The following is a 14,176-nucleotide window of genomic DNA, read 5'->3' on the forward strand; positions in this document are numbered from 1 at the left end:
CTTTCCAGGTTTAATCTTTAAAGGGCTCCTTCTCACAGCCGGATATTTGCTGCGGAATCCGTGGTCGGCGTCTGCACCGCAGATCTGCAGCTGATTCTGCCCATAGCATGCTATGAGAAATCGATTCTTCCTGCACACTTGTGGAAACCAATTGCGGTTTCTGCAAGCGGAGGAAAAAAAATCACAGCATGCTCTATTTTTCTGCGCATACGGCATTCATTGAAGTCAATAGAAGCCGCCCGATTCACGACCCTTCTGCAATGACATTGCGGAAAGATTGCAGATTCCGCGTCATCGCTAGGCCATGCTGCATTAAAAGCAGGAGTTTAAAGAAAATCTGTACTGCGCATGTCAGGCAGCGAGCCGTGCGACCATCCGCAGTACAGATGGACGAAAAGGACAAGGTAGGAGCGGCCGCCGCTGCTCCCAGGGCCGGATCTCACTGCGGGATTCCACATGCGGAACCCGGCTCTGCCGCCTGCAGGAGCCCTGACAAGGTCGGTTCTTCACCCTACTGTAACAATTTGGACTATTTTGGTCCATTACAAAAAATCTAAATTAAAATCTGTTTTAATTGTGAGTTGGAATGCAACAAAAAAACGCTGAAGGGGTGAATACTATCACTTTATTATAGAATATCACAGACATGTATCAGTAGAAAATATATCTCTTATTAATGCAGACAATAAGTTTGTGCCCCCTGATGGAACAGTAAATAATTATAAACTCTCTGCAGAGTAATGTTTTTGCAGGACGGGCAACCAAAAGGCAGAAACATACACCTCATCCTCCATATAACGAGCCCCCCTGGATGTCCCCATCTGTCACCTCATCCTCAGATCCTGGAGCTTCCAGAGTTCATCCAACTCATCAGGGTCAGGAAGGAAATCCTCTCTGCTTAGGGAGAGGCACCTAGAAGGCGCCAGGAGATTTATAAGGCCATGCGTGCTCCTCTAGGCAATTTATCCAGATGGGAACAGGTTACAATAACTCTACAGCGCCACCTATTGGAAGGCAGCATTTCTGCAAGTCAGTGGGAATATAAACAAACCAGAGTCTTCTCCAGAAGGAAAAGATCTTTATCCACGACACAAAGTGCCCCTCAGTGATGTCACCAGGGAGCTTCATCATAGTATAAAGTTCTACTTTTGAGTTTCAGGTCATTGTCACGTTCAAGATCTCTGCTTGTTGTCAGTGAACTGATTTATTTTTTTTTCTCTTCTTCTTATTATAAGAAAACCCATCTGGGAAGAGCCCCCATTACACAGCTAAGGTGTTGTTGCAGAGTATCTGTGTAGCGTATTACAGCTTCATAGGTGATGTCTGGGTAATATCTATTTATCATCACCAGAACCAGGCCACCATTCTGGCACAGAGGCCGTCATACTGACTGTAGCTCCTCCTCCTTTCAGCTGAAGCTCCTCCCCTACATGTGCAAGTCTGAGAAGTGCCAGCCCCAGGTCCTCCACTCCAGCTCTATATTTGCCAGCAGACTTTCCTGATGTTGTGGTGATCTCTGCCCCATGGAACTCAGATGGTAATGGGGAAGAAAAGCGCACGGGCACCAGGCGCTTACGGATGACACCAGTGTGATGGGTCCGCGCCGTTAACTCCTGACCAACGTAGCAGCCCTTGGAGAAACTAATCCCATTCATATAGACCAGGTTGGACTCCAGCGGTAACGCCACGCCCGGGGGCAAGTCCTTCACCCCCTCTGGGATCCCTGCAAGAAGAGATACATATCAATGAACGTGTAACCAAATCATTGCTGGTAAGGGCTCATGCCCCTGGCCGTGACGGACTCTGCCAGCGGAATATCTCAGCGGAGTCTGCCACGGCGCCCCCCCCCAAACCCCATACCACTCCGGATCCTCCGTCTGCATCCCACATGGAGGGCTGGCGCAGTATAGCACATTGGCAGCGTCAGATAACGTGGCCGGCGGTGGCCGCATATTCAAACGCTGTGCTACAGCGGAAATATAGCGTGACAGCCGGCTTCCTTTGACTACAAGGGAAGCCGGCCGCGCGTATTCCCGCGGCAAATAGGACATGCCGCGGGTTATTTCACACTGTGGAATTCCGCTGCATGTACATTGAGCTATTAGGCTCAATAGAACCGAATAGCTGCGGTGTAAAGCTGCGGATGCGTCGGAAATCCGGCCGTGGGCATTAGCCCTTAAGCAGCTCACACGGCACAATCTCTACATACTGATCATCCATGTACTATAGTCACATCCAAAGCTGTACTGACTATTTTACTGTTACTATAGTGGCCCGGAGTCCTCCCTGCTGCGCCACCATCATTTATTGGAATCAGAGTTTAAGAGTGTTCAGTAAACTAACAGAATCGACCGTTCCCGGTTCTTGTTCAGAAAGCTACCCCGTGTGTGGACTAATACATTACATCTGGAGATTTGTGGCAGAGGTCGGAGCGGTGGCGTCACGAGTGACAATTGGACTACAGGTATTCCCCCGATTACTACCCCTGTGATCTCCCCCAGCAGTAACGTGGTCGGGTCCTGAGCTACCCCCAGGGGAGGAGATGGTAGAGCCCCATGCCAAGGCCTTTCTCTACCCCGCTGTCTCCTCGGCTGTGGGCCCGCTCCTCAGACGCTGCATTACAAGATGGGGAAAGTTAAAGGGGTTCTGACATGAAAAAAAAAAAATTGTACTCACCTTGCCTGGCCTGGCCCGATCGCCAGGCATGTCCCCTCCAGCCGGCATCTTCTTCTGTGCCTTTAAAGCAGAGCAGGAGCGGTCAAAAAGACCGCTTCCTGCTCTGGTCCGTCCGTCAGGCACTTCCGAGGTCAACGGACAGACCGCACAGTGCTTGCTGTGGGCGGCCCGTCCGTCCTGCTGAACTCCGGAGTGCTGAGCATGCGCAGTGGAGACGCGGCCCGTCCTGACTCCTGTCAGAGGGCACCTCTCCACTGCGCATGCGCGCGATCCCGGAGCGGCGCGGCTGCTGGACGAAGAAGACTGCCTGCCGGGAGGCATACTAGCACTTTCTGCTTAGGTTAAGCAGCGCTGCTGATTAGAGCCACCTGATTGGCTCTTCGGCACCACGTGACTGCACAGCGTGCACCAATCAGATGGCTCTAGTCAGGCTGCTTAACCTAAACAGAAAGTGCTAATATGCTGCCGGGAGATGACCCCCCGATGTCAACAACAACAGGAGAACCGGTAAGTATAAGATTTTTATGCTTTAGCAGCCATTAACCCATGGGTTCCCTGGGTCCATTAGGCAGACCAGGGAACAATGGCTGCTAAAGCATAAAAACATTATTCATGTCAGAACCCCTTTAAATTTTCCCCAGTGCTTACTATATCAGGTGCGTCCCAGCGCCTCTGTTCGCCTACACAGAAATACACGCCAGGTCTGACGCAGCATACGTACCTTGTGTAACTTACATTACGTTTTGGCATAAATTATACACGGGTCGGTCAGTATGTTGCGGCCGAGTTCCCTCACGAAAACCCCCCCACTTTTCAATGAAGTGGCACTGCTTGCGCAAAAGCTTTGTATAACACCTTGTATTTGGCAGGGCGAGTTCTAGCTTTTTAGGAACCAATTTCGGGTCCATATAATGTATGGGGATATTTTATTAATTTTTCTTTTGCTGGGGGCAATGAAAAAAATGCCCTTTCACCATTGTTTTTTGCATTTTATTTTTATAGAATTTACAGTGCGGTCTGAGTATTCTGTTCCCGTTATTCTCCGGGTCTGCACCATTACGCCAACACCAGGTTTATAGAGCGTTTATTATGTTTTACCACTTTTGTGCATTATAAACAATTTTTTTTCTGCCTTTACAAAAATACTTTGTGTGCCGCCACCTTCCAGGCCCGGAGCATTTCTATTTCTCAAGTCGACAGAGTTGTGCCAGGCTTGGTTTTTTTGGAATTGTAGTTTTTATTGGTACCATTGTGAGGTATGTACGATTTCTCAATTATTTTTCATTCCCGTTTAGGGGAAGAGAGTTGATCGGAAAATAGCTATTTTGGAATTTTTTACAGTTTTCTTTTTATGCAGTTTTCCATGTTTGATAAATACTATAGTACAGGTTGTTGTACGTGTGGCCATACCAATAATGTGTAGGTTTTTTTTTATTCTTTCAATATTTAATGCCTTGTGTAAGGGGAAAAACGATTTTACATTTATTTTTCTGTGAAAACCTTTAGACGCCGCAATCTGCAATACCTGCAGCATCTGTGGAGTTAAACAGTGTAGAGAAGGGATTAGAGGAGTCCTCATCATTTCACTCCTTTTCTGGGGAAGACCCAAAATGTGACAATCAGAGAGCAAATATGTTTTCCGATTGCGAGGGAGGTGAGGACATGAACAAAAATTCATGTCACCCCTCCCATGGAACAGAAGAATCACAGATCTTCTCTGCTGTGGGCTCCAAGTATAGCCAAATCTGCACCACCAATGCTTGGCTCACACCAGTTCCTGGCCTAAATTATAGTAAATACTATGAATTACCGCGCTCCAGAAGGCCACACCCCTCTCTGGTGAATCTGTTTTAAAAAATATTGCACACATTATAAAAAGGGAAAATTCACAAATGTTTTTGTAAAACAGAGATCCACCAAAATGTTCAATTCTTGTGTACAGCCAGCAGTAAATTCCCCCGGGTGTATCAGCAGAATTGAGAATTCAGCTCTAGAGGTGAATGGAGTATAACACTGTATGTCAGGATCACTAGGAGGTACATCTGCGGCCCGTTCACATGGAGCAATCAAGTTGCAGGAAAACTGCACTGGCAAAATTGCGTACGGTTTTGCCAATGCGGTTTTTACTGCAACCAAAGTGCCCCATGTGAACGGCCAAAGGCTGCTTTGGGTTTCCCACCCTGTTCTCCGGATGCAGATCTGTGGTGGCGGACATACTGGTTACCACCCAGCTTCCCCAGAAGCAGATGAGTATAACGAATGAGGACGCACCGTGCTGATATCTGTGCCTGCTGTAGTCCCGGACAGTTCTCAGCTCTGTCCCCGGCAGGATGACTGTGATGTCCGCTCCAGTCTGTGCCACTAGCCTGCAGCCCATCAGTGGTGCCCTGGGGTCCGGGACACAGAGCAGGGCAGGTGAAGGCAGCCTGTTCAATGGAGGGTCCGACTTTTCCTGGATCACAGCCCAAATGGACAGCTCTGGGCACGGGAGCACCTCCACCTTCTTCCGGAAGTTGTACACCTGCAGATGCTTCCGAATGGAGTCTACGGCTTCGACGTCACTCTCTAGCAGGAGGTCAGGTGACACGTCCGGTGGTCCAGGGACCCTGCAAGACATAGCCAGGCGTAAGAGAGGACACCAAGGTGCGCTCCAACTGAGCAGCATGGACAGACCCTGTATGGCGGCAATGAGGAATGCTCCAACTCTACTAAGCATCTAATGGCTCCTACACTCCGTAGTATACGGACTACGGACGTCACCCTATAGGGACATGGGCGGAGCGGTTGTGGCGCGGTCACATGGCAGATTTTCCATGTGGATTTTCGGGTGTCTTTTGCTGTAAAATCTGCTTCTACTCTGCCTCACAAAAAAAGGAATTCTCGGTGCAAAAATTGCGTTGGGGAGTCGCATGAGGAAGACATGTGCTCCGTGCTCCGTGTGCAACATTATATAGAGTACAGAAAGAAAGCAGTAGCGCCATTTTTGGACCTGGGTCAACCGGGACTGGCTGTGACTCCTCCTAATTTTAGTGGATTTCTCCCGCTGACCGCGCCGGGGACATTAGCGCTTTACTACAGCGAACAACGAAAACAAGTGAAAAGTTTACAGAACCGACTCCATCAGACCCTGCGCCGGTGGGAGGATGGCGTCACGAAGCATGAACAGGTTACCAAGGTTGCTCTTAGTAACCAATCAGGACGCAGCTTTTATTTTCTGGAGCCTGAATGGGATTGGCTGTTAAAATGAGTTTTCGCGCACCGGAACTGCTGCAGAACTTCAGCCGTGCAGTGGGAGCCGAAATCCGTCAACGATATACAGAACGGCGTACGTGAACGGGGTTTAACAAACATCGGGGGCGAAGAAAAATCCACAGTGGAGAATCCTCAGCACGAACGCTGCAGATGTTTGTGAACCCCCATTAGCGGGCGGCGCGGTGAGCGGGTGCGGGGGATGTACATTAGCTCCATAAGACACGACCAAATACGATGTTAGAATACGCCCGTCTGAGGCCTGATAGGGGATTCTGGGAGCTTTTAACGACTTTTTCTATTAGATGACCGAGAGACACATCTGACATTCGGGATTCCCGGCGCCACTGTTACTAGGTCAGCGAGAAAATCAGAGAGCACTGACTATAGCGCAGTGGCCACAGCTGGTACTGCAGGCACAGCCCCCGTTGAGCTCCATAGGAGCTGCACCTGCAATACCAACCTAGGCCACTGCGCTATGGTCAATGCCTTCTTCTTCCTGCGCAGACCGCAGTGACAGCAGCCCCAGAAATCAGCTGATCGGAGGAGATCCCAAAAGGCGGCTCCCTGTGAATAGCTGAAGTTTAAGAAGTCCCAGAGTTACCCCTTCATAGTATGTTCACACGTGTAATTTGCAGAAAATCCACACCATTAGCGCGAATCTGCACAAAATCCGTAACGTGAACATACTGCGTATAATCACTTCTAATAACCAGACTCCGTGACACAAGACCAGAGCGCTGCCTATAATATGTAGCGGTTACACACTGTTCACATGACACTACAGCCCCTGCTGAGACTTGTAGTCCCCCGTAAGCTGCCTTTTATTACGTAGCAGAAAACAGTACAAGCCTCTTGCCAGCAGTAATCATGGCGATTCCCGGCCTGCGTGCCCTCACTGACGTCACCACGTACCTGTACAGTAGGACGTCGTACAAGCTCCTCCCCTGCACGTTGAGCAGGTGAGCGTACATGGCGCCGTCCTTCAGTCGCTCTGCATCGTTAGTGATTATCCCTTGCAGGAAGCCCACCGTGTTCGGGCCGCGGAGCCGGAGAAGTCCCCGGTGTGCAGCTAGTGGAAAGCAGGCGCTGCTCATTCGGCGTAACCACGGCCGGAGCGCCAGGGACAGGAACCTCGGCCTCATCCTGACACCGCAGGGCTGCGTGTGACGTAATGCAGGGGCTACGTGACGCAGCGATCCCGGACCTTACGCCCCCTGCTGGAGGAGATGTATTATACACATACACGGTGCCCTCTGCTGGAAAATATGCCTAGTACACGTCCCTCCTGTTGGAAATGTGCAATACAGGCGTGCAGCGCGCCCCCTAGTGGAGGAGATGTATAATACACCTACACAATAATGTCCTGCGAGAGGAGATGGACACTAGATGGCGCCGAACCCCTGACTGTCACCTAGAAGAGCTTGCTGCACATTACATAACCGCGGGGGTTACTATGGAGTCGTCCCCTTTAAGGAGCTGTTTGTAGAATCAGGACAAGGGATCAGTACTAAGGGGTCCAAGGGTGGTGCGTGGAACATTTTGGGGGAGTCATAGCTGAGCCTTTGAGACGGGGCAAACAGGCGTATATTTACACACGCCATACATGGAACATAGAGCCCATTGCTTTGAATGGGTTCGTTCACGTGTGTATGTGGCGTGTGCAATTTGGTCACGCAGAAAATACACGGGATGCTTTATTTTCCTGCACATTTGCGCTGGGAAAAGTGAACACATCTTGAATTCATTAAACTAAATTCAATGGCTCCGAACATCGGCGGTAAAAAGTGCATTAAAAAATACGCCAATGCAGGCACATACCCAGCGCCTATTTCGCAAAAATGCAAGCAAAGACACTCGTGTGAATCTGGCCTAAGGAGAAGCAAGTAATCACTCAAAAGAGTCATTATGGCAACTGTCGCCCCTGTAAACACAGCACCCCAATGGGCAAAGCAGCGAAAAGTGCTGACTTGTTGGAGCCGCTTAGTTTTTAGCTCACCTAAAAACCAACCGACTGCTGCCCTTTTAACCTCTTCCCTCCCATGACTTCCTGCAAAATGACATACCCCTACGTCTTAGGGATAGCGCGAGATTATGACAGATTTCGCGCTACCCGCAGCGGGAGCCGGATGTCAGTCATAGCTGGCCTCCCGCTGCAGCAGCAGGGGTGCAGCGGAGATGCGCCCCCCGCTGTTAGATCGCAGCATAGTAAGAGTTCACAGAGGGAGCGCGCCGTGGTCTCGCGATATAATCGATAAAATCGCAGAGAGCCCGGTGTCCTGCGTTGCCAGTGCCTGGGATCACTGTATAAGCGATAAGAAATGGCAGGACAGAAGTCCTGCCATGCCTTATCACGGCGATCATCAGTGCTGTGCTTTAAGTCCTCCAGAGCGACATAGATGGTGTAAAAAAAAAGATAATGTACAAAATAGAACAATGTAACAAAAAACCCCATTTTTTTTGTGCTTTCTCTCATATTAGCATAAAAAAAGGTAAAAAAAATCAAAATGGCACATATTTGTTACTGACCCATCCATAACGACGTGTACAAAAAGTTGAACACACTTTTTATTTTGTATGGAAAAAAAGTGTTAAAAAAAACCCCGCTAAAAAACAGAAGCAAAATGCTAATTTTTAGCATTTTGCCTCCCAAAAAATGCAATAAAAGTGATAAAAAAAAACGTATATTCCCCAAAATGGTACCAATAAAAGCTACAGATCGTCTCACAAAAAATAAGCCCTCATAGAGCTCTGTTCATTGTAAAATACAAAAGTTACAGGACTTTGAATGCAGCTATAGAGCAAAAAAAAGATTTCCAAAAAAGGGGTTTTTATTGCAGAAAAACCTAAAAAAAAAGTAAGAATTTTGGTATCGTTGTAACCGTACCGACCCGCAGAAAAAATGTATCATTTATGCTGCATGATTAACGCTGTAAAAAAAAAATCTATGGCAGAATTGGTGCGTTTTCTCTCCCTGTTATCATAAAAAAAAAAATAATAAAAGTTTTACAATATAGTCTATGTACCCAAAAATGGCACCAATCAAAACTACAGCTCGCCACGCAAAAAACAAGCCCTTATACGGCCGCGTCGACACAAAAGTAAAAAAGTTATGGTTTTTGAAAAATGGAGATGAAAATCCACCAAAAATCGTTGCGTCCCTAAGCCCAAAATAGGCCGGGTCCTTAAGGGGTTAAACAGACTGTCATTCATCCATGGCCGACTGCCTGTTTGCTCTGGATGGAGGCCGGCGCTTCACCCCCATACAGATTGTTTCTTCTGCGTGGAAGCAGAGGAGCGACAGTCCCGTGTAACAGCCCCTCAGTGGAGGCAGATCCCACGAGAGCTTACAGGAATCCGCTATGTGAGAGGGGGGGTGGGGGTGGGGGGGCTGCACCAAGACTTAAAGGGTTATTCCTATCTGATTGCAGCGCGTATTCCCTACCACTAGGTTTTATCTCTAGTTCTCGCCCCGGCTAAATCCGGACTTCTAGAAATAATATAGCGCTGCCCACTTGGCTGCTTCTATAGCTCCCATAGACTTCAATGAGAGTTTACACTGGGCTGATTTCCAGCGGACTTCTCCCGCGGTTTGGCTGCACCGAAAAAACGCAAGAATTCAGCTGGAAAAGCGCTTCAAAACCCGTAGCATTTCACCGCGGGTTTTGGAGCGGTTCATCCGCCGGCATTCCGCTTCGGCTTTCTCTCGCCATAGAGAGGAGCGAGGCCGCAGTGGAAGAAACAAAAAATAGACATGCTGCATCTTCTAATTCCGCACAGTTACGCTGGTTCCGCCCTGCTTTGCTGCGCCGGATTGTCTGCCCCGTGTGGACGATAATTTTGCTAATTCTTGTCCACATGGCCTGCCAATCGCGGCATTAGCAGCCGCAGGCGGATTTGCCACAGGGAAATTCCGCGGCAAATCTGCCCTGTGTGAACCCAGCCTAATGCTGCTGGGTCATAACTAGATTGTCAAGTGGGCAGTCTTCATCACCCAGTGTCAGCCAAACATCACCTCAGCAATGGAGACCACCCACTTGACTTTGTGAGTATTCACCATAACCATTTATTACATGTTTTTGGGCACTTCTCATGTCATCTTTGCCACTGTGTACACCCTGTAGAAACAAGACCCCCAAAACTGTGTAGTTGTTTTCCCCCCACATTTCATCCCACTAAGACATGTTTAAGTACATTCTACGGTTCATTAGATGGTACTATGGAGGAAAAAAAGTCAAAAAACGACACAACATGCAGTGTCCTCGGGGGGTTAAAAGTGGCATTTTGTGTTGAATTTGGAGAAATCAAATGACAGTTTGTAAATTTGGCAAATAAACCTAATCTGTTATTGGGGGGGGGGGGGGGGGGGGTTGTTAATAATTTTGATTGCAACTGCGTATTTTAACTTTGTCTTTTGTATCTTTATAGGAGTTGGTTCCTTACACACCGCCAGAGCGATAAATAATAAAACTCCCATCTGCGTGCAGCCACTGGGGACTGTATGCGGCTCCCATCGGACCCCATGATAAATCCAGATTGTGCTGATTGCAGACTGTCAGGATGGCTTCAGTGCTGCTCTGTGCAGTGCGGAGAAGCAGAGTCCTCAGTGCTGCGGGGGGGATCACCCTGGAAAAGCTTCCATCATTTCCAGCACAAACTAAGGGCTCCTACAGACTAATGCGATTGTCAATGGGACTTTCTAATGTTAAAAACGCATCGCACAAAAATCACACAGCACAAACGTGCGATGCGTTTTTAACATTAGAAAGTCCCATTGACAATCGCGTCAGGAAATATAAAAATACCCATTACTCCCCTATTAACCCCGCACTTCATCTCCGACTCTCTGGTGGACTCCACAAGTATCCTGACGCAATGATGTGACGTACATCCAAGTGACTACTACAGCCGATGCTGCTAGCATGCCGCCCACGGAGCTGCTGAAGCTTTGGTTGGATACATGTCCCATCATCACTCCAGGACATACAGCCTGGTGGGGCCAGTACTGCCGGCGCAGCGGGGGTAGGTTTTATTTTAGAACGTTTTTTTGCCATTCGCTTTATTTCTTAAACCCACGGACAGCCCCTTTAACCTTCACCTGCCCAGGATCCCAACAAATCAGCCGATTGCCTGGCCCACTGTCAATATGAGCAGTGCTAGAAGCAGATAGCGCTCTCCCCATTGCCGTGGTACAGTTTGGCACTGCAGGCACAGCTTGCAGTGAATGTCTAAATCCTGTCCACTGATCCAGAATGACATCTTCTACTCCTCTCACTTCGTCACATGATCCTACGTAGTTCATCAGAACTGTTGCATCACATATCTAGTAATAGGGTGGTCCATTTCTTATGGCGACATGCAGGATATTAAAAGGACCTTTGGGTGGGAATGGAGAAAGTGATACAAAAAAATCTATGACTCAGAACATCGAGCACAGTTAGGGCCCATTTACACGGAGCGATGATCACTCAAACGACAGTGACAGCTTTGAGCAATCATTTTGCATAAACTATTAAGTAGCTACTTAATAGCAATTACGTGTGCAAATGAAGCCTTCACTGAACACAGTTAATAGCCTGAGGCTCAGATCCTTTGTTCTCCAGGGGGAAACAATGCTATCAGCACTCCCCGTGGAGAACTGCTGATAAGGCTGAAGGCTGATTTTTAGGTTGGACTGAATTTAACGATCAGCTAGCAGTGCACAGAAAGCGCACGATGGGCGCACGTTTACACGCACCAATTATCACTAAAACGATCATCTTTTGGTGATTATCGCTCCGTGTAAATGGGCCTTTTTCTTCATGAAGGTCAGAATGCATCCTGTGGTTTGTGAACCAATTAACAGCTTTAATTAGACAACGACATTTTTACAGCCCTTTTACAATTTTATATTAAAATACCTTTATAAATTTGCAGCAAACGTTCCCTGTAGTGTGAAATATTCATCTATGTACAGACAGCTAGCACAATATAAATATATATCTACATAATAAATAATGTCTCTCTATCCTCTACACGCTTCTTAAAGGGGACCTTACTGTCAGCCACTTCTATCCGCACAGTCATTGCATCACCACTATATTCCCAGGACTGATCCTGCACAGAACATATGCAGTGACCAGGGAAGGATGTGGAAATGGGAGTGGCCAAAGGTGAAGTGCTTCCCCTTTAAGGGGTTGTTTGGTTACCGGACAACCCCACTTCAGTAGAACTGAACATTACCGCCCGCCACCACCAGGATCCAGCACTGCCGCCCCACTCTGGTCCCAGTGTTTGTTGTGACGGATGATGTCACCAGTCATTCTCCTGGCATGGATAGTCACATTCTGAGCGCCATGATGCCAGGAGTTCAGGAACACACGGCAGAGTACTAGATATTAGCTGATATATATATACACACAACTGCAGCCTCTGATTGAATGTGATCACCTGACTTCCAGTGATGCCGGGGTCAGAGTGGGGCTGCAGTGCTGGATCCCAGCGGTGACGGAAGGGTAAATATAGTTCAGTTTATTATTTTAGTACAGGAGGCCCTATTAAAGCCGGGTCATCCGATAACCAGACATCCCCTTTAAATTAGGTTGATTGCAGCGATATATTTGATCCGTGGCTTTCTTTGTAATAGTAAGTGCATAATCATGTCGTCCAACACAGCAGCATAATACAGTAATCCAGTAGTTTAGTGACATCATAGGGTTAATATCATATCTGCTCTTGTGTTTCTATACTGATCCAACTGTATGGATGACCACCCGCCTACTGATAATGAATGGTCAGGTTTTTTATATGACTCTTGATCGATTACAATTGCAGATCTTCTCCTGGCCAGCAGGTGGTGATACGGATCTCTCATTCTGATTCACGGAGTATACTGTTTTTATACCTGCCGCTGGATTAACATTATGTTTCATTATAAATGTATTGCTTGGTATAACTCGGACATCTGATACGTGATTATTATAATTAGCTTTTTGCACAGTTCCTCTCCTGACCAGCAGGGAATGATACAGATTTCAGTTTGTGCTGTATTTCCCTTTTTGGCCAGCAGGTGGTGCTACCGATATCTGATTTTGCTGCAGTTCTGTTTCTGGCCAGCAGGTGGTGCTACAGATCTCAGAGTTTTCTCCAAGACCCTTGTAGTCTTAGAGAGTATTTTAAAGTGGGACTGATATATACGCTGTGCAGTTTCTACTAGTTTTTGTGGGTTTTTTTCCATTCACACATGTTCTATCTAGGAAATGTATACATGACATGAAAGCTCTGAGCACCGGATAAAGAAGGAGCATCCAATCCATTTCACATCCCGTCTGCTGCTGACTACATAATCTTGGAGCGGTGCAAGAATGTCAATAATTATGTGGGCAGAGAAAGGACAAGTCTGTTCAGCTTCTGTTCTGTGTTCTCCGTAGATTATTGCAGTTTATGTCCAGAACCTGCAGCTCTGTCATTTGAAAAGCCGAACTTCATCTTTCTGAATATGTTCATAACACGACTGTGGAGAGAAACAAGGGTGCAAATTATGTGTCTGCATCAAAGTGTGACAGCCCCGCCCCCTGTTACTGACATCACTGATATAATATAATTACATTGTGATCAGACATGAGATCCACACACCTTATACTACAGTAACAGCTATTCATCTATTACTGCTGACAACCAGCCTCTATATCATGTCTGAGAGGTAGTCACAGCCCCGCCCCCTGTTACTGACATCACTGGTATAATATAATTACATTGTGATCAGACATGAGATCCACACACCTTATACTACAGTAACAGCTATTCATCTATTACTGCTGACAACCATCCTCTATATCATGTCTGAGGGGTAGTCACAGCCCCGCCCCCTATTACTGACATCACTGATATGATATAATTACACTGTGATCAGACAGGAGATCCACACACCTTATACTACAGTAACAGCTATTCATCTATTACTGCTGACAACCAGCCTCTGTATCATGTCTGAGAGGTAGTCACAGCCCCGCCCCCTGTTACTGACATCACTGGTATAATATAATTACATTGTGATCAGACATGAGATCCATACACCTTATACTACAGTAACAGCTATTCATCTATTACTGCTGACAACCAGCCTCTATATCATGTCTGAGAGGTAGTCACAGCCCCGCCCCCTGTTACTGACATCACTGATATAATATAATTACATTGTGATCAGACATGAGATCCACACACCTTATACTATAGTAACGGCTATTCATCTATTACTGCTGACAACCAGCCT

At 47.3% G+C, this 14,176-nt stretch overlaps 2 protein-coding genes across 11 annotated transcripts in view; both read right to left on the minus strand.

Moving 5' to 3' along the window:
* Window positions 1–611: 611 nt before the first annotated feature.
* Window positions 612–7,134, minus strand: IBA57 (iron-sulfur cluster assembly factor IBA57). The gene is made up of 3 exons (XM_066584827.1): window positions 6,841–7,134; window positions 4,948–5,282; window positions 612–1,723 (listed from the first exon to the last, which is right to left on the minus strand). Exons 1-3 carry the CDS (start codon window positions 7,068–7,070, stop codon window positions 1,335–1,337), a joined length of 954 nt encoding a protein of 317 aa, XP_066440924.1. The 5' UTR covers window positions 7,071–7,134; the 3' UTR covers window positions 612–1,334.
* Window positions 7,135–11,733: 4,599 nt separating this feature from the next.
* ALS2CL (ALS2 C-terminal like) overlaps window positions 11,734–14,176 on the minus strand; it is a 703,387-nt gene continuing 700,944 nt past the window's right edge. For all 10 annotated transcript variants that reach the window (XM_066585161.1, XM_066585160.1, XM_066585155.1 and 7 more), the window contains one exon: window positions 11,734–13,417. In XM_066585161.1, the coding sequence (XP_066441258.1) occupies window positions 13,370–13,417 (48 nt within the window). In that variant the 3' untranslated portion in view covers window positions 11,734–13,369. The remainder of the gene's footprint in view (window positions 13,418–14,176) is intronic.

The sequence above is a fragment of the Eleutherodactylus coqui genome, chromosome 12 (assembly GCF_035609145.1).
Source record: "Eleutherodactylus coqui strain aEleCoq1 chromosome 12, aEleCoq1.hap1, whole genome shotgun sequence".
In the NCBI taxonomy this organism is placed as follows: domain Eukaryota; kingdom Metazoa; phylum Chordata; class Amphibia; order Anura; family Eleutherodactylidae; genus Eleutherodactylus; species Eleutherodactylus coqui.